At 48.1% G+C, this 25,236-nt stretch overlaps 1 protein-coding gene and 1 long non-coding RNA gene across 43 annotated transcripts in view; one reads left to right on the forward strand and one right to left on the reverse strand.

The window, feature by feature from the left end:
- Nucleotides 1–18,247, forward strand: part of TCF7L2 (transcription factor 7 like 2) — a 199,175-nt gene extending 180,928 nt beyond the window's left edge. For 4 of the 42 annotated variants that reach the window (XM_072740047.1, XM_072740048.1, XM_072740042.1 and 1 more), the window contains exons 9-15: nt 3,442–3,582; nt 4,138–4,297; nt 4,629–4,736; nt 9,945–9,993; nt 10,577–10,627; nt 11,933–12,005; nt 17,629–18,246. In XM_072740047.1, coding sequence (XP_072596148.1) covers nt 3,442–3,582; nt 4,138–4,297; nt 4,629–4,736; nt 9,945–9,993; nt 10,577–10,627; nt 11,933–12,005; nt 17,629–18,151 — 1,105 coding nt within the window. In that variant the 3' untranslated portion in view covers nt 18,152–18,246. Of the gene's footprint in view, nt 1–3,441; nt 3,583–4,137; nt 4,298–4,628; nt 4,737–9,944; nt 9,994–10,576; nt 10,628–11,932; nt 12,006–12,639; nt 12,714–13,595; nt 13,625–17,628 lie in introns of those variants that run through there. The other 38 variants (XM_072740054.1, XM_072740055.1, XM_072740068.1 and 35 more) reach the window with 25 other exon arrangements.
- LOC140595727 (uncharacterized) lies at nt 15,252–17,633 on the reverse strand. The gene is made up of 2 exons (XR_011997580.1): nt 16,819–17,633; nt 15,252–16,539 (listed from the first exon to the last, which is right to left on the reverse strand). It is a non-coding gene; the product is annotated as an uncharacterized lncRNA (long non-coding RNA).
- Nucleotides 18,248–25,236: the final 6,989 nt, after the last annotated feature.

Consider the following 25,236-nt stretch of genomic DNA (forward strand, 5'->3'; position numbering starts at 1 on the left):
GGGAGTCTCCCAGGAGGAGAGCTGCTTCAGAGCAGCCCGTAATCCACAGCTCATCTTCCCTGCAAGCCAGCGTTTATATCATGCACCTGATTGTTTTGCATGTTTGTTTATTCGGTGCGTTCTGGAGGTTAAAAGCAGTGAAGTAATCGTAGGATAGGGATTGGGGTTAAGCTTATCGATTGAATTATCATTAGGAGGTTAGTCGATGATTTAGAGGTGGGCAAGGGGGTGGAGGAGAGGAAGGAAACAGTGGGAGGAAAGGTTAGGGGCTCGAGGTACAGGGGGGAAGGCCGCCGATTCCCCAGGTAGGCCTTATGAAAGGTAGCTAGTTAAAAAGCGTATACAGCAAATTAAATACATTATTGTGGTAATGGGGCGACAGAAGTATAGGTCTATTATACTTATGGCAGTTATAGGAAATGTAGGCAGCTTGCCCTGTTCCAGAACACCCTTTGATATTCATTCTATTCAGCAGCGGGGCCAGGACTTCTCAGAATTAAGTGATGGGTCATTATACTTTAAACACCATGGAGAAGCCTAGATTGGCAATTAAACAGCTCTTGCTGACACTCACTTGTGCCACCCTGTGACCCCCTTTAGATTGAGATGTTGGAGCTCCGGGCCCTCAGCCTGCTAAATTGGTGCAAGGCTCTTCTCCTGACGAGAGCGGGCTCTGAAATCTGCCGGCTTCAAAGGGAGAGAGATCATGTATAAACCATAATGTGGGTGCACCGTGGCTCACAAAAAATAAGGCAGGAAGAGATGAAATGTTACAAGTGCAAGGGGGAAAATGAGAGAATAATGACAAACCTAATGCAACTCAAAGCAGGATTGTTGCACAGGAAAATGCATCCCACTGCTTGTGCATAAAATCAAGGCCGGCAGATGACATCCAGTTAACAGAAACGCGTCAACAGTGAAGTAAAGTGAGAGTGAGCAAGAGAGGAGCCCCTGAGACAGCCAGAAACAAAAATTAGTTGTCCTTAACAAGTTAAGGTTCATCATTATATTCTGGCTCGGAGCCATAAAAGCAGACGGGGGTATATAATGAGCTGCTTAGAATTTTTAGGGTGTTTATTGCATTTCATGAAATAGTTGTCTGCAGAAAGGAATTTCTTAAGCAAAGGTATGCATGTAGCCACCCCTTCCCCCAACACCCCATTTCTTTCTCTGCTGTACGTTTTTCAGATACATGAATATGTGTCTAGGCATGTGAACTTGGAAGCGTTGGTTCCTCACAGCCTGCGCTGGACATTTTGCCCCCCACACCCCAAAATGGACTCAAACTGTGGTAGCTGCCTGTCGGCGCATGTGCACACCTCCCCACACACAGTGTTTTTGTCTCTCCCCCTCTCCCCCTTCTCTCTCTCTGTCTGTCTCTCTCTGTCTCTCTCATGTCTGTACACATATTCTCATTCAGCAAGAAGAGAACATATGTATTTGAGGAATGTCAAGCCTTTAAAATTCACAGTAAAAGCTGCCACTCCACCCACCGCTTCACCCAAGGGCTTCCAAGAACACATGTTCTTAAGTTATGTTTCCTCAGAGGCCCTTGTGCAGTGGGAAGGAACAGGGTGTAACATGGGAGCCCAAGTGCCTCCCCAGGGTTTGCTTTTCATTTTCTCTGGGAAGGGGAATGGGGATTGTTTGTTTTCTTTTTCTTTCTCTTAGGCTCTTCCCTCCCTCCCTCCCTCCCTCCCTCCCTCCCTCCCTCCCTCCCTCCCTTCCTTCCTTCCCTCCTTCCTTCTACCCTAAAGGATTTACATGTTTCTTCTTAAAAAAAAAATCATGTCATTGTTACCAAACTTTGATACCTTTGATACGGGCTTAAATTTGTAAAAGGTAGTGGCAGGAGAGGGCCACATCAGGATGGAATTTCTGCATCAAATGTCCACTATGAGTCTGGGCCCTTTCAGAAATCTGCATTATTCATTGATATTTTCTCCATTGATCTATGCAGATTGTTAGTGGGTTTTTTAGTTTTGTTTTACCATTGTTCAGATTAACATTTGCTACATTATTTGGGTGAAATGGAAACTTTTCATATCCAGTCCACATATGAAAAGAACCTTATACATGCAGGATCCACTTGAAATCACTATCTCAGGGCACTCCCAGTGCCCACCAGAACTGGCCGCCTGGAGAGCAGGTCTTCGTTCTCTGGATGCTTATGTGAGACCATTCTGGTTTGAATTAATTAAGAAAGCATCAACTGCTTCATCTGAGTTCTCCTTCCCATGAACAGCACCCCACCTGCTCACTTGCCCAACCTGGGCGAGTTGGAGCCTGGACACTGCCATTTTGTTTTCTTTCAGGGTCCTTTTTTGCATCCATCTCACCCTCCTATTCTCTATGGTAATATACCTTCTTTTAAGAGGGGTGGTTCTTCTAACCCAATACAAATCATAGTGACTCCAAGCATATCAGAAAACGTGAAAGCTGTTTGATCCAGTTGTCAGTTCACAGATGGGCCAAGACGAACATTTTAAAATTAGCTCTTTATGTTCTGGTGAGTTTGCATGGTAGGGAAATGCTAATTCAGGGCCTAAGCCAGTGGGGGGGGGGGGGGGGGTTTCAAAGAACTTTCTTAAAAATGGACAGTATTAGAGGAAAAAACAACCTTTCCTCATAGATTTACCACTTTGATAATTGTTTTAGAAGGCCTTTGGAAGCATAGGCAGCCTATTTAAGTAAAAGTAATTTAGGAATCCTTGAATTACAGAGTGGGAAAGAATATACACATCCAAATTCAGAGTTTCATTTGTGTGTGTGTATAAAATTTCATCTTTCTGTAAGAGAATGCAAGCTTATTTAAAATATCTGCGATTTATGATGAGAACCAGATAGGAAGTGTTTGGATTTTCCTCATCTTTCTGCCTCACTTTCTCTCATTCCTGTCAAAAGGATGGGGCACATCAGCAAAGGAAAAATAAAAATTTTATTGTACTCCATCAACAGAATGTGGCCTAATGAGGCATGTGCGGCATTGTCAAAAATGTGTACTTCAGCCACGTTAATATTTTATTTAGCTGTCAATATGCAACAATAGATTTCACCTTTCATTCTAGAGCTGATTAGGACTTAGGAAATTGTCTTCTTAGATGCCGCTAATAATGCCTCAAAAAACAAGTGGACGTGTGATTTCCAGCAGGTAGTCCGAGCCTACTTTACCGCCCAAGTACATCCGTTGTATTTGTCTTTTGCTAAAGATGTTAAAAATCATAATGTCTCTTGTCAGTAGCAATAATGAAGGGGAAGATTGGCTTTAATGACATTATGAGAATCATTATGTTTAATTTATCGCTAATTAATGCTGACAGGTTTCATATGCCTTGGGTTGCTTTCATGTGAGTGTTACATGCTGGGTTTTTTTTTTTTTTTTTAAATTGTGTGTACACATCCCTCCCCATTCATTCATTTTGATTCTGACGATTTACACAGCTTCCTGTCTTCCAGGTTCCCTCCCCATATGGTCCCACCACATCACACTCTACATACGACCGGCATCCCCCACCCGGCCATAGTCACGCCAACAGTCAAACAGGAATCCTCCCAGAGTGACGTCGGCTCACTCCACAGCTCGTGAGTTTCGCTATTTCTGTGGCTTTCTCCTTCCCTATCTTGTCTGGCCTGTTGTCAGTCCAGCCCGTGGTTGGCTACCAAGCATGTGACTACGGCAGACACCCAGCTCGGGTGCGCTCTGGGTTCTGACAAAGTGTGGAGTTGGTGGTTGGTACCCACCATGGGTGTACCCGTGTCCTTGGACAGACAGACTGGAATTTGCAACCGTGTCCCCATGCCTCACCCACAACTAAACATCTGGAGGTCTGTCCTGAGAGCACGAGAGGCACTGGCCAAGGGGGATTTGGCCGCACTGTGCTTTTTCCCTCCAGCTTGGGAAAGTGTGTCCGGGACATTCAGGAAGTGATGATGAAATCTCTCTTCCCTCATACCCTCGCTAGGATGTTTTTGTTCCATTTTTCATGGTGGAGAAGACCAAAAGTGCAAGCGTACTTCTCGTTCAGAACTGCTGGGTTTGGGTGTTGAGCGGACAGGGAGATGGGCTCTCTGCTGTGGAGGAGGTAGGACCTCTCAGTTGTTGATGGGGTTGTGTCTGTCTGTCCTGTCTATATCCAGAAAGCATCAGGACTCCAAAAAGGAAGAAGAAAAGAAGAAGCCCCACATAAAGAAACCTCTTAATGCATTCATGTTGTATATGAAGGAAATGAGGGCCAAGGTCGTGGCCGAGTGCACGTTGAAAGAAAGTGCGGCCATCAACCAGATCCTGGGGCGAAGGGTACGTAGCTCCCTCACTGGGGGGAAGAATGGACGGGGGCAGAGTGGGCGGCCTGGCACCGGCCCTGTCCCTTCAGTCACATCCTGACTTCCTCAGTGGCCTTCATGGAGGCATGACCAGAAGTCCCCATTCGAACAACTTTCTCGACACCCCCTGCCATCCTCTTCCCTAGAGAGAGTGCAGATAAGAGAATGAGAGGATTGACAGATCGGGTTTTGTCTGAGCACCCCTGTTTGTGCCAGGACCCCGCAGAGCAGACCCGTTCCTTGTCCCCGGCCACAGTGTAGTTGGTGATGTTCTGCATGCCTCCCCACCTCTCTGTCCCCTCCAGTGGCACGCACTGTCCAGAGAAGAGCAAGCGAAATACTACGAGCTGGCCCGGAAGGAGCGACAGCTTCACATGCAGCTGTACCCCGGCTGGTCTGCGCGGGATAACTATGTAGGTGGTCCTTTCGCTGAACTAGAGTCTATAGAGGTGTGTGTGTGGGGGGGGTTCATCTGCCCAGCGGGAGTACTACCTGCCAGCTTGAATCAGGCCTCAGAACCATGCAGTGTACCCAGTCCTGGGACCAGGAGCATCTTGCCCCAGCATCAGACTTGGGGCGGGGGGTGGGTGGGGGTGGGGGTCTTGTCTTGGTTTCCAGTATGGCTCCATCAGCATGCCAAAATTCTTCAAGGAGGGTGGCGGCCAGTGTTTAATTATTCCAGCCGGGACCCCAGTGGCCCCCAGTGGCATTGACTTGGGGCCGTCCACACCTTTCGTGCCCAGGTCTTTGTAAAGACATGACTCCAGGATATGCTCTGGGGGGGTTATGTGCTTCTTAGCAGGGGTCCCTGGGGCCTACCAGGGGAGGACCAGTGGAGATGGGTAGGAAGAGAGGGTTTGATTCCTCACAAGCCTTCTAGCAGGGCCTTGGCCCTTAAGAGGGAGAAATGAAACACTTGCCCTATACTGTGGTGCAGTAGAAGCTGAAAAGCTAGTTCATCCTAAGAGGGACATGGTGGGGGGACCCCTGAAAGCAGCCAGTGGTAGTCTTTGCTGGTGGACTGGAGGAAACCCCTCAGGGCCCAGGAAGGGTTGGGAGAGGGTCTGTGCTGTGTGGTGTGTCTTCCTGGGCTTTGTGTTGACTACAGGATTTGCCTAATTTCCTCTCTTGGATTTTAGAAAACACTGTGGGGTAGTGGTTTTCACTAATCACAGTGGTTGTGATGCCCATGATTCCTGTCCTCTCCTAACCTTGCTCTCCGGGGCAAGGAGAGACCTCTGTCACCACCACCCCCCTTCTATTTCTTGTCCCGTGTTTTGCCCAGCAACATTCTGGGCTGGCCCTCCTCTACGCAGTAGACGAGATGTTCCTTATTTCACCTGATAACTCTTATTCCATGGCATTGGGTTTTATAAAGTGAATTTTAACCCTTAACTCTTTAGGGTGTCTTTAGAGACAAAATCTGCCTTGATGCCAGCAGTGGGCTTTTCCTCCCTGTTTCTTGTCAATGGTGTGGAGCCATGGAGGGTTCTCTCACCTGTCCATGCTCCTGACCTAGCTCTCCTGCGGACAACGTCCGTAATGAAGACGCTCTCTGTACGTGGGTTGAGATCGGTTCAGTCAGGGCTGGTTGTGAGCATGCACACAACGGTACTGTGGGGACTCAGTTAAATCAGACGCATTTACTCTCAAAACTTAATGTGTCATCGGAGGCCACAGACATATGGGTCCTGAGCGGATGCTGCTTCCCACTTGCTCTAGCTGTTTCTCTCTGTCTCTCTCTGTCTCTCTCTCTTTTTTTTTTAAATTTTTTAAAAGATTTTAATTATTTGAGAGAGAGTGAGAGAGAACACGCGCAGAGCCGGAGGGAGAAGTAGAGGGAGAGGTAGACTCCTCGCGGAGTAGGGAACCCGATGTGGGGCTCAATCCCAGGACTGAGCCAAAAGCAGACACTTTTATCAACTCAGCCACCCAGGTGCCCCAACTCTAGCCATTTCTCGTACCTTTCAACACGTGCCTACTAGTCTGCTATTCGCTTTGCAGATTAGGGGGTGCAGAGAACACAGACTGTGGGGCTTAACTTCCACATCCTCATCATCACCCGACCCCTCCTCCCCCACTCCCACTTGCCTCCCTCTAGGTCCCAGTGCCCTTGGCTGGCAGCACAAGACTCTGTTCCTCCTGGGAGTTGAAACAGGAATTAGTACCAGTACCTCTCACTGGAATGTTTGCTCTGGTCAGGGCCCTTGTCACTCACGGATGGTCACGCACCAGGTCTTAGCTGCTTGAGACCTTTCCATTTGTCCTCAGCATGTGTGCCGTGGGGAAGCCTTTCTTCTGGAGCCGAAAGGAAGAGGATGAGAAAATTAATGCTCTCCCACAGGCTTGCTGCTCACCCCCACCTGACCTCGAGGTGGAGATTTCCAGCAGCAGGCAGGCTCTGCAGCCTCCACATGAACAGCCATCTCATTTCAGGACACTGTTCTCCTGGTTTCGGGTCAGCAGCTCTTAGAGGTTACCTTCACCTTTTACCTGCTACAGACCTAATTCTTTGAGTGATCTAGAATGGTACTACAGAGAGGAATTCTGCTCCTTCATAGACATCCTATCCCCAGCAGACATTTGGGGTCATGGTAGGGCCTTCATGTACAGCTTTGCAGGATGCGCACTGCACAACTCTAGGGAGTGCCATTTACATTACGGTCTGTGTGCATGCTGCCCTCTGGAGTTGTGCAGGGGGAGATCTCCACAAAGATACAAGGCCAACTTTGTGGTAGTGATAGCTTCAAAAGAATGCTGCCATTGACTTGCCTGGGAGTCAGACAGGTATTGCCCTGGGGTGTTCGTGAAGTGCTTTCTAGGTTTTAGAAGGTCCATGAGGCACTTAATAATGACTGCAGCTCAGCTTCACATTCAGAAGGAGCTCGATATAATAGGGGAATCTCTGAAGAGAGAAGGTTTAGAGGTCCATCTAGGGCTAGCGATGAAGGAGCTTTCTCTCTTATATGGGGTACTGTCAGAGGCCTATCTCAAAGGCTGCTTACACATGAGTGTGAACACACACACACTCCCCCCCTCCCTCGCTTCTGTGCCCCAGGAAACGGTCTGTGGAGCAAGGGTCAGAGTTAAAGGTCTTAGGGGTTTGATTGTGGTAGAACTTGTCAGGTTTGGGGCTTGACATAGGAGTTTCTATACGTTGCTTTGGTAGTTGTAAAGATTCTTCTGGAAGAAGTTTTCTGAGCTAATTTCATGCCTCTTTCATGGTCCTGCTTTTCCAGTAATGGAAGCCTTAGCAAAATAAGATTGAATAAAACCGTCACATCTGGGTTGTCGGACTTGGCACATTCTGGAGCATAAAAGAAAAGAGTTTGGTCCCATAGTGCTGTCCAACCCGTGGCATTATATTAGAACATTATTGCCTTTCTGGCTCTTCCAGATTAGGTAAAGGACACGAATGCTAAGCCATTTGCTCATCTTTCATTCCCCCCACCCCCACCCCCGCCGGCTGAAGACCTCCATAGTTAGGCTTCTTCTTTTGTTATATCTAAGAAGATAATGAGGTGGCTGCCTCCCTTGAGATATGTGTCCCTCTTCACTAAATAGTATTTATTAAGCTACTGCTTGTCCTTTTCTGATTAAAACACAGCCCCGTCCTCTAAAAGCCTTTAGTTTAAGTGACTCTTTCCTCATCACGAACATTTCAATCATATATCCTAAACTGACAGCTTCCCATGGGGACTAGAACTTTCAGCTGCCTTTCAGGATGTATTGTGGGAAACTAGAAATGGGTGAGCCCCGTATTAAACCAGAGGTGACTGAGAATCCATTGGGCATGTGGATGCTAACACTGCCCGGAGTCACAGTGGTTTCCTGTGCCTAGCTGAATGTTCACTCAGGCTCCTAAATGAATGGAAATGAGCCCCTCCTGCCTTTTCCAAGATGGCCAGGCAGCACTTGGCAGCTCCCCAGGGAGAGCCACAAACATGAAGACGAGCTGCTGAGGCTCATGAGAAGGCCCCATGAACTCCTTTTACTTTTTTATTTTTGAATTGTCTATCAGTGGGCACCTGCCTGGGTGGCTCAGTTGGTTAAGCATCTGACTCTTGGTTTAGGTTCAGGTCATGATCTCAGGATTGTGAGATGGAGCCCCACATGGAGCTCTGTGCTCAGTGGGGAGTCCGCTTAAGATTCTTTCTCCTTCGGCCCCTGCCCCTCCAACATGCAAGATTGCTTTGGGGGTTGTGGTTGCGCACGCACACTCTCTGACTTGCTCTCTCTCAAATAAAGAAAAATCTTTACGTTGTCTATCAAAGAAGGTAAATGTATCAGTGTTTCAAACTCAAGGCCAAGACAAGCTTCCCAAATGCTATGGGCCCCAAGATCTGAGAGAAAAGATGGGCTTTCTCTGAGACATTTGGCTCTCAGCCCTTGGGTGGAGCTAAAATCATGACATCTCCATATTGAGGTTCTCCATACAGGGCCTTGCGAGTTGCCAAGTTTACTACCCATCACTTGTTTTCTCTTCCGGACCTGATGTCAACATACCAAGAGAACTTTTAGGCAGAGACAGTATTTAGATGTTCTGAAACAGACGGACATGTAGGCCAGTCCTCTTGTTTGTGACATTTCATATATACCCAGCATCCGACTCCCAACGGATACGATGGGCAGTAACGAGGCAAGAGAGAACTAGTTTCAGATCTGCAGGGATGCAGTCATCCTTACATAGCTCTTCCCTGTTCCCATGCCACATCCCAGCTATGAGCAGATGGTAAAGGGTCCGGGTTGGAGAATGTGAATGACCCCATGCAATTCATCCCCTCTAATCAATTAAAAACCTTCCTCAGAGGGCAAGGGATTAAATGTAGGGATTACCTGTAGGCAGCACAGCCTAGCAGGTAAGGGCTGTGGAACTGAGAGCTCTTGTGTTCCCATCCCGGCCCCAGTATTCGCTAGCTGTGTGATCTCTGAAAATTCACATACCCCCTTTGTGCTTGAATTTCCTTATCTCTAGAATTGGAACAGCAGTAGTACCTGTTGTACATGATTGTGTGAGGGGAAAAATGACTCAATGTGCATAGGGCACTTAGAATCATGCCTGGCACATAGTATGTGCTAAATAAATGTTAGCTGTTGTTAGTAGGAAAGCCCCAGCTAAAGCTTTTGTTTTTTGATTGAGGGAAACAGAGGCCTTTTGGCCTCTGTAAGGAAGGGATTTGCCTGAAGCAAGGGGAGCGGGGGCCTTTCTTAGTCCACAGGGCCACTTCTACAGTCACTTACTTGGCTGTGGGCCCTTGGGCCACTCCCAACCCTGTCTCTCTACACCTCCCTAAATCTTCCTTCATCAGTTCTCTTCTCCCACTTGTGGGATCAGATGCTCTGGGTCAGGTTTGAGGATGGACAGAGGTGTCTGGAGGTCTTTCCTTCATCCCCTGCTGACCCCTTCTCTTCTCCTTGCTGGGTGTGTCCCTCTGGCTGGATCACAACTGAGGGCATTTGGATTTAAGGGGGTGGGGTTGGGGTGGGAGTCAGAGACCGTGGGTGTGGACTGAAACCTTGGCCTCCTTCCTGCCTTTACAGGTGAGCCCAGACTTCCCCCCTCTTCCCCACCCCCCTTCTATTTGCTGAAATAATCCCTTGTGTTTCCTCTGTCCCTGCAGGGCAAGAAGAAGAAGAGGAAAAGGGACAAGCAGCCTGGAGAGACCAATGGTAAGCCAGGCTGAGGAGGAAGGAGGAAGGAGCGGTGCTGTGAGGACCACTCATTCACCTTAGGTTTCTGTCTGGGGGGAGGCAGGAGAAATTTCAAGGCCAGGATATTGTGGGGGAACCCATCTTAGCCAGCCTTTTTGTGTATGCATTTTAATTAATTGCTTCATGACTGCCCTTTTAAAGCTAGTAACATTCATTGTTGCATGAAAAGCACATTGTAATTCTAGTGGAATGTGTTTTTAAATAACCGCAGAGCCTGTAACGGGAGGGTGGTAGGCATGCCTATGCGGGGTTTATGCAGTCTGCTGATTTTGTCTGTGTCTGTAGGGATGAGGAAGGGGCCGGGGTGGAGGAGGGGGGTGTGTGAGTGTTTGATATTAACTGGGCTGTTCCTGAATGTTCTGATGCATGCCTTTACAGTGGTAAATTGCACCCAATTTAAATTAAGGAGGTTTGTCATTCTCTAGGAGAAATTAGAAATACTGCATAGGCAATATCAGAAGGTCCCCTTGGAGAAGGCCAGGCTTTTACAAACGACAACAAAAATTTTGAAGGCTTTGTATAATTTGTTCTTTTTTTTCAGAACACAGCGAATGTTTCCTAAATCCTTGCCTTTCACTTCCTCCGATTACAGGTGCTAATGTCATTTTGAGTCATTAAAATAGTCGATAAAATGTTTTTTTAATTTTTCTTGCCATTATAGTTTTATTAACATTAAACACGTATGACATTTGAACATCCTTTAAAATGACCATCTACACGGTTTCGTATGTTTCGGTAGATTTTTTTTTTTCAGTTGCTTTTATTGTTTTTTTTTTTTTTTTTCTTAATTTAATTTAACTTTCGCTTTGTTTATTTATTTATTTTTCCCATAACAGTTGTTTAAGCAGTGATGACAGTGACTTAGTGTTGAACTAACTGTGCAAATTGAATATGCAGTATTTCTTTAAAAGAGACTGGTAAAAAAAAATAATGATAATAAATAAATAAATAAATAAATAAATAACAAGCAAAAACCAACCAAAATGGAAGGAATTCAGTAATAAACCTCCTTAATCTAATGGCATTTTCCGTTGCTCCCACTAAGTTTTCTCACGCAAGCATGCATCCGCAGTATGATTTTTTTCTCCTTCGCTTTTTTTATTTTAGTTTTTTTCTTCCTTTTGCTTTCCTGCTCCTAATTTGCAAATCCACTAGCATTTTACTGACTGTACCTGCTTAAAAGCTGCTATGAGCTTCTGACTAACCCTGACCAGCTCATTCATACTGCCTGTTCACCTTCATCTATTCTTCTGTTAGTAGTCATGAAAATCGGTTAAAAAAAAAAGAAAAGAAAAGAAAAACATTTCAAAAGCTGCAATATCCCAGTACCACAACCCCTTTTCTTTCTTTATTTCTTTCTGTTTTGTTTCATTTTGTTCTGTTTTTATTTGTAGTTTTTTTTTCTTTTTTAAACTGTTGTACTCTGAGAAGAAAAAAGCATGTTACAAACTTAATTCCCTCCTTTGCTTTATTTTCTTCTTTAAGAAAAACAAATTGAGAGAGAGCTAGGAAAAAAAAAAAAAGGAAAGCAGAACCAAAAGGAAAAATACTATTTAAAATTTCGTTTTTTCAGTATCTGACTTCCCTTTATCCGCTCAAAACGAATCGGAGAGACAGTCCTTAAAGAAGGGATACTGCAGCTTTATTTGCAACAGCTAATTTCACCAGTTGAATAAGAATGTGATTTTTACCTTTTTTTTTTTTTAATTAAAGAAAGTTAAAAATCGAAAGTCGCTATTTGTCATTAGTAACCAGGTCATTGATTTATTCCCTTTTTTATTTTTATTTTTTTCTTATTTGTATCTTTCTCTCCCCCCCTTCCCCCTCTCTCTCTCTCTCCCTCTCTCTCTCTCCCATGTCCTCCTCCTCTGCTCGCTTCTCTCTTGAACTCATTCAGACCTGAGCGCTCCTAAGAAATGCCGAGCGCGCTTTGGCCTTGATCAACAGAATAACTGGTGCGGCCCTTGCAGGTGTGTATAGATCTCCCAGATTTGCTGTGCTGGTCTGCAGCTGGTCTATTCCATCCTTTCTCCCCTTCTCTGGCCTGTTGCTTTGTAGCTCTGTGTGTGGATCTTAGGAGACACGAGGGCGCGGGACACTGCTCTGTGAGGGATGTGCTTGTCCTCCCCGCTGCTGCTAGCCAAAATGCCACTGTAAAACAGCATCATTTGTGCCTCCTCGGGTCAGCGACAGCAAACCCCAGCGCGCCCCCTCCCAGGGAACGTTGCCTGCCAACCCCCTTCCTCATGACAACCCAGGATGGGGCTCAGTGACATCCATCGTAACCCTGGCCTAGGTAGAAGCAAACAACGTCACCTTTTCCCCTCCTTCTCTCTTCTATTTTTATTTATTTATTTATTTTCCTTGTTGTATTTTGGTTTCCAGTTGGTTTTTTTTTTTTATGTATGTGTGTGTGTGTTTTATTGTTTTATTTTTTTCTTTTGCCTCATAGAAGTCTTTTCTTTTCATGTCCTTGGTGAGGGAAGGCAATCAGAGAGAGCCGAGGTCATAGAGAAGACAAGTCAGCTGTAGCTGAGATTTCACATCCAACTGAGCATGACCCACCATTGTGTTGTATTTTTTGTGTTTACCTTATGCTAACAGATGCAAATACTCCAAAGAAGTGTCGGGCACTGTTCGGGCTTGACCGACAGACTTTATGGTGCAAACCATGCAGGTATATTACCGCTGTGAGGCCTTTGGGAAAATCAAAGCATTCTGTCCTTCTGGTACCTTAGCGTGTCAATATATTTTGACCTCGTTCCCGTCGACTTCCCTACCGGCATCAATGACTAATGATCCTCGCTCTTCACAATTTCCTTGCTAATTTTATGCCGTATCCTCTCCCCACTTTCTCTTTGTCTCTTTCCCCCTTGCTCTTACAAACAACCTGTCCAGGCCCCCGGTGGTGGGACTGAAACCACAACCCTAACAGACCAGGACGGGCCCTTCCCCTTTTTGCTTTGAGAGCCAGCATCCTGGAACTGGCCGGGTCCGCGGCACGTGCACTGAGCATAGACAGCCACCGTGTCCACAGGTTTGAATGAGCTACCGCTTGGCAGCAGTAGCCATTCCCGTGCGCTGCAGAGTCAGGACACTTGGAGAAAGGGCTCTGGGGCAGGCGTTTTTTGCTTTTGTTTTGTTTTGTTTTTCTTTTATGTTGAAAAACTACATGTCTCTGCACGGAGGAGCCCGGTTAGCTGACATTGTTTTACAGTGCTGAAAAGAAGCGTGGCATTGGACGGCATGCATCAGCTAAAGGGCTGTAAGCAGTGTGTCACGCGGTCCCCTACTGCAGCATTGCTAGCCTGCGGAATTCAGAGTACACACCATATATATTTAGAGAGAGAGCAAGAGAGAGCGCATTGCTTCCAAAGTGAATTAGAAGAGTCCAGACTGAACACCCGTGTTCCACCTGCAGGCTTCCATCCAACCCGTAATTGCAGGGAAGGTGTAGGTACTTCCTTCTTGGTGGAGGGATACCGACTCGTCCCTGTCTCACTTCTTTCCTTTAATGACCACCTCTGGTTAAATTTGTTGTTTCTTTGTTCTGATACAAGCAGTCTTTGAATTTGGAATATTATGATGGTAGGTATCTCAACCCCCCAAACACGCTTCCCTGTTTGTAGTGCCTCCTTGTCACGTGTCCCCCCCCTTCATGCCTTTGCCATGTGTTCCGTGTTTAGACATTAGATCAGACGTCCATCCCATCACGTGCATGCCCACAAGTCTCCTGTGTCTCCTCCCTCCCCCCGGTGCCTTACGAGGGATTGGCCGAGTGCCTCGAGTTGGCCAGATGTTTCGGGGAGAGACAGGGCCCCCCCACCCCGCCCCCTTATTGAGCGAGAACTCTGCAGACAACCCTCCGCCCCTGAGTGAGGATGCCAGGCCTTGAGAGCGATCCTCTGGTCTTCATCCGGGGAGACGACCGTGTTCACGGAGGGGACGGCGCTTTCCCCACATCCTGGGCTCTTCTGCACCACAGAAAAGTGGTTCAGGAGGAGGTGGAGGAAGAACGTTAGGTATTTCGGCCTTACCCAGGGGAGGCCGGTGCTCTGCTCGCCCTGTTTAGGCAGAGGGCCTGAGGCAGAACCTCGTCGGTCTGTGGAGGAGGACGGTTAGCCGTGGGGTCCCCATCTGAGACGCCCTGCCACGGGAAGGAGTCAGCTAATCGTAGGGCTCCCTCCTGAGTGGGTTTCTCACGAGCTATAGAAACGTATCGCTGAGACCATGGTGCCCACCTTGCAATACGGTGTGTGGCTGCATTTGTTTATTTGGGGGGGGGGGTGTGAGTGGAGGTTTATGGAAACTCCCCCCCCTCCTTTTTTTTTTTGTTTCAGAAGCAGTTGCTTCAAGGTAGACTTGACATTTTTTTCCTGAGAGTTCCCATGACTAACGTTGACCAGGACGGACATCCCCTTATCAGACAGCGTGCACCTTGTTGAAAGCCAAGGTGTGGTACCTGCCTCAGGGGCTGGAAGTTTCGTGACATTTTTACAAAAAAACAAAAGCAAAAACCCTAATTTTTGTAGCTGCGTCGCAGACCCGATTTTCAGAAGCGCAGCTCTGAGGGGCCAGCTGTCAGTATGGCAGGCTGCTGTCTGTCCCTCCTCCTTCCTCAGAGTTCTTTCCCCACCTTGACAAAGCTAGAACTTTCCAGGTGGCCACTTGGCTTCTGTGGGGGATGTTTCTCATACCCGAAAAGCATCAGCAGATGCACTGTAGCTCATCGAAGGGTGTCATTCCAAGCAGGATCGGAGGAACCCTTAGTTTCCTTTCAGAATAAATCCACAAGAAGCTACAGGTGGAATTTCAAGAGGCCACCCCTTGGTTGGGGATGGAGCCTGGGTGGGGTAGGGAACGTGGATGGGTTTTGCCCCTTTTCTCCCCAACCTTTTCCTCTTTGCCAGGATCTGGCCTGATGCTAAATCCATAGGACAAAAATGTACCTTAAAAAAAGAGAAGCAGTTGCAAAATGAGGCGTTTTCTGGCCCAGTCAGAAGTGTGTGTGTGTTCAGCTGCCTCCCCCCCCCCCCCCCCCCTCCGGCCACCTGTTAGAAGGCGTGTCTCGCTGTCCTTCATAGTCTTCATGTCCCGTGTTCAAAATGCTTCCACTCATCCCCTGGACGTGGAAACCTCCGTGTCATCAGGAGGGCGGGCGGGTGAGGGGAGCGCCAGAAAGGCTCCTAGCCAATCAGGACTCCTTGCTCGCTACACAGGGTTTCTAATTTTATTTGACATTTGAGGACATTTTAACAAGATTCTGTTTTGAGCCCACCAAGTTGCTTTCCCATCTTTTTACTCTGCCCTAATATAGCATGGAATGCTGCTTGACGTCACTCCCCTGTTTTCCTGTTTCTCCTTTTTCTCACCCCCCCCTCCTCTGTCCTTGTCGCTCTGTCACTTTCGCTTATGCCCCGCCCCCTCCCCACCCCTCCCTTCACCCATTTTTAAAATGCATGGACATCTTAGTTTTTTAAGCATGTTTTGATCTGCAGGCTAAGGTGGTTTAAAACTCTGAGAGGCTTAATTATTTATCTTGGTTTCTGGGATGGGAGCAGAACCCACAGTCTGTTTCAATCTATCCCAGAGGAGAAAAGGAACCTTTCCAAATTGAAGGTGAGGGGGGCTGCCCTTGCACCCCTGCAGTTCCTTTCCACCCAGAGGGGGGTGTCGGGTAGACCCTGAGGCTTCCACCCCTACCCGGTGGGTCTCAGCCTCTGGGAGGCAGGGAAGGCCAAGCATGTTCGCTCCCCTCCGTCCCCCTCCCCGCCCTCCTGCCATCTTGCTGAGTCCACACCCCACGCACCGAGGGGCATGAGCAGACCCCTCTGGGGCACAGACCCAAGGAGGAACTCATTACATCCCCCTTCCTTTCAAAGGCCAGTGACATCCGACACCAGGCAGCATCTTCCTGCTTTCCAGGGACGGGAAGCGGGCGGCGCTTGCACACTTGTTTTTAGACAGTGTTATCCGCCATGGTGTTGACTGCATTCAGGGGCTCCCTAGGTCAGCACATTCCCTGTATCTGCCTTGTTTTTATAGCGTGCGTGGGGTTGATTCCCAGGATCGCCTTTCCTACCAAATCTCATCCCATCGGAGACTGGGATTAATAGTAGGAGAAGCTTTGAGGGCACATGCTCAATTTCTTGAATCGATTTCCCCGACCTTTGATGATACGCAAGAGAGTCTCTGAAATTCTCATCCCTATTTCTTATGTAAACTGGAAATGTAGAGGCGGGTGGGGGGGGGGATTCTGGTTTTGGTGCAGGGCGAAATTTAGTCTTTCCGGCTTAAACACTAATCCCGATAACCCAAACCCCACAAATTCCATGCTGTGGCTCCCCGGCACTTCTTCTTTGTCGTCACCTCCTCGTGACACGCTGCGCCCTCCGTTGACTGGCCTCGGCATAGTGACAAGGGCAGGATGCCCGACCGTCCCATCCTCACTGTCTCTCCTTCCAGCCTTCTCACTCTGGGGTGGGGGAGGGGAAGACCCCAAATCTTCCAAAAACAAAAATCAAGTTTGGATCGTAATTTAATCCACAACCTGCAGGCCATACAACCAGTTATTCTCGTTCCTTTGGATCATTTTCTGTTTTTCTTTTTCTTCCCCCTCCCCCACCTTGGTTTATCCTCTTCTACCTGTTTTTGGTGGTTTATTTTTGTTTTTTTTTTTTGTTTTTTTTTTTTTTTTGTTTTTCTTTTTGTTTTGTTTTGTTTTTTTGTTTTTTTTGTTTTATTTTTGTTCCCCCCACCCCCACCCCCTTCCCCTCCTCTCACCTGATTCTGACCTCTCTTGATTTGGTGTGGTTCTTAACAGACAAGCCCGAAAGCTCTCTGGGCGCCGGCAGCCTGGCGGTGGCGGTGGTGGTGGAGGTGGTGGTGGTGGGGGTGGTGGTGGTGGTGGTGGTGGTGGTGATGGTGGTGGTGATGGTGGTGGTGGCCGTGGTGGTGGCGGTGGCCTTGGTGGTGGTGGTGGTGGTGGCGGCAGTGGTGTGAAAACCCCTGGGCCTCTTGCTAGCACTGCCTTCGGCTCTGCGGGTGGGCTCATCAGTCAGCACTCTGAGGGGTTCATACTGATAGGAGGCGCCTGGGGACTGAGTTCTCTTTCTCTGTGACACACGCACACACACACACACCCCACTGGGAGTAGGGTGGTGGCAGTGGGAACGGAGGGAAGATGTGCCCTGTGCCCGGCAGGCCAGGGAGTGTCTGAGCCCAACGAGGAATCGCACACTCCCCAGCCGCTCCCCAGCTGCCCCCCAGCTGCCCCCCAGCTGCTCCCGCGGGGACGCAGCCGCGGTCTGCACGGTCCAGGCCGCCCACGGGTCCCCGGGCCGGGTCGGGGTCGCGGGTTTGTAGCGGGGCAGGGGGAGCAGGTAGGTAGGGGCCGGTGCCCCGCTCCTGGCTCCCGGCGCGCCCGTCGGCAGCAGAGCAGGCCCCGGCCCCGGCCCCAGCGGAGGGCGCAGGGCGCGGAGGGCGCGCAGGGCGGAGGGCGCAGGGCGCAGGGCACTGGCCCGCCCCGGGTAGGGGCTCTCCCGCCGCGTCCCTGCCCGGTACTCACCCGTCGCTCTCTCCCCCTGTTTCTAGGAGAAAAAAAAAGTGCGTTCGCTACATACAAGGTGAAGGCAGCTGCCTCAGTCCACCCTCTTCAGATGGAAGCTTACTAGACTCGCCTCCTCCCTCCCCCCACCTGCTAGGCTCCCCCCCCCCAGACGCCAAGCCACAGACGGAGCAGACCCAGCCGCTGTCGCTGTCCCTGAAGCCCGACCCCCTGGCCCACCTGTCCCTGATGCCTCCGCCGCCCGCGCTCCTGCTCGCCGAGGCCGCCCACGGCAAGGCCCCCGGCCTGTGTCCCAACGGGGCCCTGGACCTGCCCCCCGCCGCCCTGCAGCCGCCCGGCCTGCCCCTGCCCCTGCCCCTGCCCCTGCCCTCGGCCTCGCCCTCGCCCGCGGCGCTCGCACAGCCGTCGACCTCTTCCTTACATTCCCACGGCGCAGGCGCAGGCGCGCTGGCCGGCTCGCAGCCCCCGCCCCCGCCGCCCCCGCCCCCGCCCCCGCAGCCGCAGCCGCAGCCGCAGCCGCTGTCCCTCGTGACCAAGTCGCTAGAATAGCTTTACCCCGGCCCACCCGGCCCACCCGGCCCGGCCCCGGGAGGCCCCGCCCTCGCCCTCGCCCTCGCCCTCGCCCTCGCCCTCGCCCTCGCCCTGGGCCCCTCGCACCCCCCACCCCCCCCACCCCACCCCACCCCCACCCCAAAGGTTTCGTTTTGTACTCTTTTAATTTTGTGCCACGTGGCTACATTAGTTGATGTTTATGGAGTTCATTGGTCAATATTTGACCCATTCTTATTTCAATTTCTCCTTTTAAATATGTAGATGAGAGAAAGAACCTCATGATTCTACCAAAATTTTTATCAACAGCTGTTTAAAGTCTTTGTAGCGTTTAAAAAATATATATATATACATAACTGTTATGTAGTTCGGATAGCTTAGTTTTAAAAGACTGATTAAAAAACAAAAAGGAAAAAAAAAAAGAAGAAGAAGAAGAAGAAGCAATTTTGAAGCAGCCCTCCAGCAAGGAGTTGGTTCTGTATTATTTGTATTAAATACGAGCTTGCGAACCAATCATTTTACATCTGGTTTTTAAACCATAAGGGCACGACGAATGCAGTGCCGTTCCTTTTTTTTTTTTTTCTCTCTCTCTCTCTGTGTGAAACAACTTTAATTGTGATGTTACTTGTTATTGTTTAAATGTACAGAAACAAAGGGTTAAATGTGTTAATATACCTTGTTCCATGGTGTTGTTCTTTTGGGGGGAGGGGGATGCTACTCAACAATTAATGGAATCACAACGCTGTTGGACCAGTAGTATTTATTGCTTTAGAGATTGCTCGTCGAACCTGTACGTTGTCCCTTTTAAGATATGTTTTCCTTTTTCTTGAAACTGTATAAAGTTTTTTTCCCTTAGCATAAGCATCTTATATATAACAACTCATTTGTACAAGGTTTTTAAGTTTATATATAAAATGTGTATATATATTTTTTTGTTTCTCTTTTTGACCTTTTTTTTTTTTTTTTTTTTTTTTTTTTTTTGGCTGTATGAAACCCAGATGCCGCCAAATGGACATTACTAGTTGCATTAAAGGATCGGTAGCATTAACAAAAGTTGCTTTAAAAGCCATCATGTAAAACAAGACTTGAAAATGAGTGAGGGACTTTTAGAGACGCTGCGTGAGCAGTAGCGGGAACCACCGTTTGTTTCTCCTTTGAACTCATAGTCGGCAGCTCTGTACCCTTAGGACACGGCCTGACTGTGTGCAAAACGTTATGTGCCAAAATTCTCAGTGACTTTAGCTTTCTCCCTCTTTTTGATGCTGTAATTTTTGTTCATCATGTTTTGCTGTGATGTTACATAGGTAGATTTGTATGTAGTTTTAATGTCACCTATAACAAGATGTGTTTGGTAGCAGATTGTCCAGAAAGCATTTTAAATGAAGAGGTATAAACCCTTAGGGGCCGAAATTCTGTATATTAGATTACTCTTAAAGGAAAAACCAGCTGCCGCTTTTATGTACACATATGACATACAAGGAGGTGGCAAACTTTAAAAATAAAAAAAAACCTAGGCATGTTGATGTTGCAAAATGCTGTATAAAGCTGAAACCTGTTCATTCAGTGCCATTGTAGTTGACATGAAGCGATTGTAAAACTGTCTCCAATTTTTCTCTGGTTTATTAAAATGCTAACTATAACATTTTTTGTGAATACTTTGAATGTTTCCTAACAGTTGTGATGTTACTGTTCCGTTTTATGCTCTTATTCCAATTTCATTTTTAATGGTTTGGAAGCCATTTTTGTAATGAATAAATGTTCATGCTGTACAGTATCTGTAGCATGCCGTTCTGGATTAATAAAAGCAACTTAGTATGTGCAGATCAAGGCTGGCCACTTGTTTCTGTGATTCGGATTTTACCACTGGGGAAGCCGAACCCGCCTTCACCGAGAGGAACCGTATTCCCAGGCTGGATCTTGAGACCTGACCCCGCGGTTGATACGGGTGATGGGTGGGCACGTGACTGGCAAACGGTGGTCTTGCATTCTTCCGACGGGTTGGCATGATTTCTCCTCCTCTCGTTCTTGATGCCTGTTTGACATCCCTGCATACCTGGTTCACTTCTGAGAGCAAAGCACAGTTACAGAGTGAATGTCCCGCTTCTGGCTAGAACACAGTCATCCCGTAGATCTTAGATTTCCTTCCCACAGTGATCGGCAGAAAGGACTGACTTCTGCTTAATGACTCCTGGTTGTCCAGGAATGGATTTAAGACCCCACCTTGTTACCACTGAAGGACCACTGATGTGGAAGGATTCTAACTTCTAAGAGGCGCACGCAGGGAGAGGTGCCAGGGTGTCGAAATGACACCGAGCAGATGTTGAGCAAGAAGGTTTGTAGAAAACTGGATCAAGGTGAATCACCGAGCGGCTCGTACTGAGGAGTCTTGCTCTGTGTGTGGGACTCAAGTTGTGCGGCTGTACCCTGGTGAGGGTGCAGGTGCATCATCCTCATTACCAACCAGGGGCCACAATAAAGATCTTTCTGAGGTTTCCGCTGTGGTCGTTTTCCGTGCTGATGAGGGTGGATGGGGGCACCTGTATGCCCCCGCTACTCTCAAAGTTCGCGGTATGCCCCTTTGCTTTTATGAAGGATCTCAGCCCCTTTTTACTCACTGAAAGAAATCCGAAGAGGATTTTCGCTTTTACCAGAAAAAGGTGAAAAGCCAAGATAGCGTTGAGGACATGTCTCGCAGCGAGCCACTCCAGAGGCGGCGTGCCCCGAGACGGTGAGTGGCCCCAGCAGCGACACTCAGCACCTCGGCGTCCAGCTAGCCGCCAGCGCTCGGAACCGTGTCCGTGCGCATCTGGGCTGCTCTCCATTTATTTTGTGCACCCCTAAGCAAGATGTGCCCCAAGGTATCCGACAAGGCTAAGGGAGGTTATTTTGGGGTGTGGGAACGCTCAAAAATTTTCCATGTAAATTCATGGTTCATTTTACCCCCGAATTTCTTCTTATAAGGGTTTCCTAAGAACGCTCCACTTTCGGAGAGTGGGGGCGACCCGGGTATGTTCCACTTATCTAGGACAACTGTACCTTCAAAGGACACGATTTCGATGGGCCTGGAAGCTGTTCATGTTGTTGTTGTCACTTAGGGCGACACAGAGTTGTCATCAAGGACTTTAAAGCTCCTTTGCTCAAGCTAGTTTTTGTTCCGTGAAATCTCAGTATTTTGTTTTTGTTTGCTTTGTATTCCCAGAGAGGAGCGATTCTGGTTGTCCTTCCCCATTTTATTTTGCACACTGGGCCCAGAGTGACCTCTGAAAACACAAATCAGAACAATATCTGTTCTTGGTGGCAGTGTGCCAAGTCATTTATGTGTCTCTTCTCATTTATTGCTAACCGTACCACCTGAGGTCAATATTATTCCCCCCCATCCACCGCTTTATTTTCTAAAACTGAGTTTAGAAACTCTGAGTCTGTGTCTTGTCCAAGTCTGCACAGCTAGTTGGGTGGGATTTAAATTCAGGTCTGACTCAAACTCGAGCTCTTAACACTACGTTATGCCTCCTTGTGTCATTAAGATGGTCCTTCTCCCCAAAAGGGGGACAGTCCTTTTGAAGGATGTCCTTGTTCGCCCCACACACTCACCCACACACCTTCCCCTCTCCTGGAAGGTTCTGCTCTGCTGCTGCAGCCCCACTTCTTGCCTCATCTTTCGGGTCTGAGCGTAGATGTCGGTGTAGACGATAGTGGGTGATGTGGTGCTCTTCCACCTTCCTGTTTTTCTCTCCCTGGATCTGCTCACCCAGTTCTGTCGGTGGATGTGGCCTGGTTAGGCCACTAGTAGTGCCACTTGCCACCATTGAGACCTTTTGTTGTGGGGGGCTGTCCTATGCATTGTCAGATGTTAGCATCCCTGGCCTCTTCCCACTAGATGCCAGTAGCACCCCCAGCACTCTGACCTCCAGAAGTGGCTTCAGACATTGCTGAATATCCATCCCCCCAGGGGCAAGATCACGCCCAGTTGAGAACCCTTGCTCTAGAGAACCCTCCAAGGGGACGGAACTGGCTTTTATGTTCCTTGCTCCATACTAAGGCCCTGTTTCAATGCCTGGCACATGGAGGGTACTTGATACATATTTTTTGAAGGAAGGAATAAGTGACGCCAGCCAACTCAACACTTGTCTTTTTGAGAACCAAGGGAATGGCAACTTTCCAGAGCACTTCCAAATTTTGTGTTCTTGGGACTCCCAAGGTGTCTGTCTTTCCTAATCCTTTCAGCCATCCCAGAAGGGAGCTCAGTGCCCTTGTTACAAAGGCAAAAAAAAACAAAAACAAAAACAAAAACAAAAAACGGGTGAGGGGGGACGATCCCTCTGTCATCAGCCAGCTCAAGTGAAGATCCCTTTTTTTTTTTTTAAGATTTTATTTATTTGTTCATGACAGAGACAGAGACAGAGACAGAGACAGAGGGAGAAGCAGGATTCTCACAGGGATCCCAATATGGGACTTGATACCGAACCCAGGATCACCCCCTGAGCTGATGGCAGATGTTCAACTGCTGAGCCACCCAGGCGTCCCGAGTGACGATCACTTTTTAAAAATTCAAATTACGGATCACCTAGCCTCATGTTTACTGCCTTATTACATTCTAGCAATACTCTGAGGCTCTTCCCACCCTAACATGGGCCTTCTTTACCCCCAAGCCTATCTTTCTGGATAGGGCAGGTTCCAGTCTCCCAGATGCCGGGCCAAGTTCCCATCCTTCAACACTCTAAAGCTGTTTGGTTTCTTCCGACCTCAAGAGTTTATTTTCAATCTGAGCATCTTCTAATTAATTCTATCCATCTGTGGATTTGTTGTTACTAAGAGACCCTGAGACCACATCTAGGAGCTCATAACTCTGAATCTCTGAGCCACATCACTCCTGACCTCTGATGGGACCTGACCAAATAAGTCGGCCTGTTAGGAGAGGGGATAGCTTCCTGTGGCAACTGTAACAAAACATAAACTTGGTGGCTACCAGCAATAGCTCTCACAGGTCCGGAGGCTGGGAGTCGAATCCAGGTGTGGGGTGGGCATGCTCCCCTCGGAGGTTCTGGAGGCCCTCTCAGCTTCTGTTGGTTGCCCATCCTGGGCTTTTCTGGTCTCATAGCCACATCACTCAAATCTCTGTCTCCATCTTCACATCCCTGCCTCCTGTGTGTCCGTCTGGAAACTTCTCGTGCCTCTCCCCTTAGAAGGTACGAGTCATGTATTTAGGGTCTATGGATAATCCTGGATGAGCCACTTCTTTCTAGATCCTTAGCTTAATTCCATCTTTTGCCATATAAAACAGCATAGGTTCTAGGATTCGGATTTGAACAGGGAAATATATTTGGGGGGGTGGGGGACACCATTTAGTCCCCTACAGAAGCATTTGCTAATTCTGGGAGACTGCAGAGTCTTAGCACAGAACCCTCAAGAATGGGTAGTTGTACTGCGGGTGGTGGTGGTTTTGGACAGGCCCAGGTAGAAAGCGGTTGTAGGATCAGGATGCCTTTCATCCGGATCTAGGATTTGAAGAGAGGACAAACCAAGGAACAGTGGAGAGAATCTGAGCTTGGAGACTCCAACATCAGACTCCCACACTCTGCGTCCTTGGGCACGTCTTCCAGCATGCTGAGCCTCTTTTTCCTCAGCTAACGAGCGGTGACAGTGGTACACTTTCTCAGATTCTTATGAGGCTAGAGTGCAGAGTGCCTGGAATAGTAAATCAGAGTGTTTAGTATTATTGTAAAAGTAGAAGGCCTGCCCTAGCTATTTCTTTTATTTCTCTTCGAGATTCTGCTAGCCCTGCTCTTCAAAGCCAGGCTAGAGGGTGAGATACCTAGATGTGGATGACACATCCTTGTGGTAGAGTGGAGGGACCCCAGGACTCTGTGACTCACACACCGTCATCCATCCCACCTGAAACTTGATGGCTCCATGAAAATGGCTCCTGGCCTTTGGGGAGCCACAGCTCTAGCTGGAGTGCTTTTTGTGGTATGGAAATGTGTTTTTAATTAAAGTCCTGTGGAAAGAAACTAAGGAATAGCCAAAAAGTCTCCTGTGAATGGTGGTTGAAGGCCAAGTACCAGAAGCCACGGTTGGGAATCACTAGGAAATGGGGCCATAGAAGTGACTTTCTAAAGGATTCCCTTCTGTGGTTGGTTTCTTCACCTCCCATTTCAGATCCAGTCCAGCATTCCCAGATGTGTGGCAATGGCAGAGGCCTGCCTGAACCCTGTAGGTCTGATGGGCAGCATTGGCAAATTCTGACTCTGGAGTTTGGGAATTTTTTAAGCTGGCATTTTGCACGTACACTTGATCTGAGCTGTGAGTGAGTAAGCCCACTGATTCATTGGTTGATTGAGCAACTAGTCCTTGAACGCCGATTTGTACCAGGTACCGTTCTAGGCTCTGGCACACAGGTCTGTGTAAAGTAAGCCTGGTGTCCATTTTTCCCTCTGAGCTGAGTCCTGCAATGTCTTATAGGACAGAATCCTTAAGGAATTAAGGACATTTCCTTAAGGAAAAAGGGGCCAACATTCTCAAGGCCTGGATAAGCTGCTCATCTGGAAAGTGGCTTTATACAAGGATAAGGACAAGAGAATGTGCTAGAAACTCCACCTGTGTTTCTCACTTACTTAATCCTCATGGGATAGAAATTGCTTTTATGTTCATTTTACAAATGTAGAGAGTGAGGCCCAGGGAGGGTTAAGTGGCTTCCTCAAAGGCACATATCTGGGAAACAGCAAGCCTAGGGTTTGAAGCCCAGGAGCCCGCATCGCTGAATACCATGCTATCCTGCTCCACGTGAAGACGTAGACCATCTGGGTAGCTGGTGAGGGACAGAGGGTGGAGCTCATTTGATTCATGGACTTTGTGAAAGGCTTTTGCAAAGAGACCACCAGGTATTTTCTCTGTCAATGTACAGGAGTTGTTATTGGGTACCTTTGGTTTGTTTGTTTGTTTCTGTGCATGAAATAACTATAAAGATAGTTGATAACTACATGGATGAGCTATTTTGGACTCAGTGCTAAAATATATACAATCCTAGAATTGGGAGAAAATTAGAAGTGTATGTATTATAATATCATATATACATATATATGTTTCTG

The sequence above is a fragment of the Vulpes vulpes genome, chromosome 15 (genome assembly GCF_048418805.1).
Source record: "Vulpes vulpes isolate BD-2025 chromosome 15, VulVul3, whole genome shotgun sequence".
Taxonomy (NCBI): domain Eukaryota; kingdom Metazoa; phylum Chordata; class Mammalia; order Carnivora; family Canidae; genus Vulpes; species Vulpes vulpes.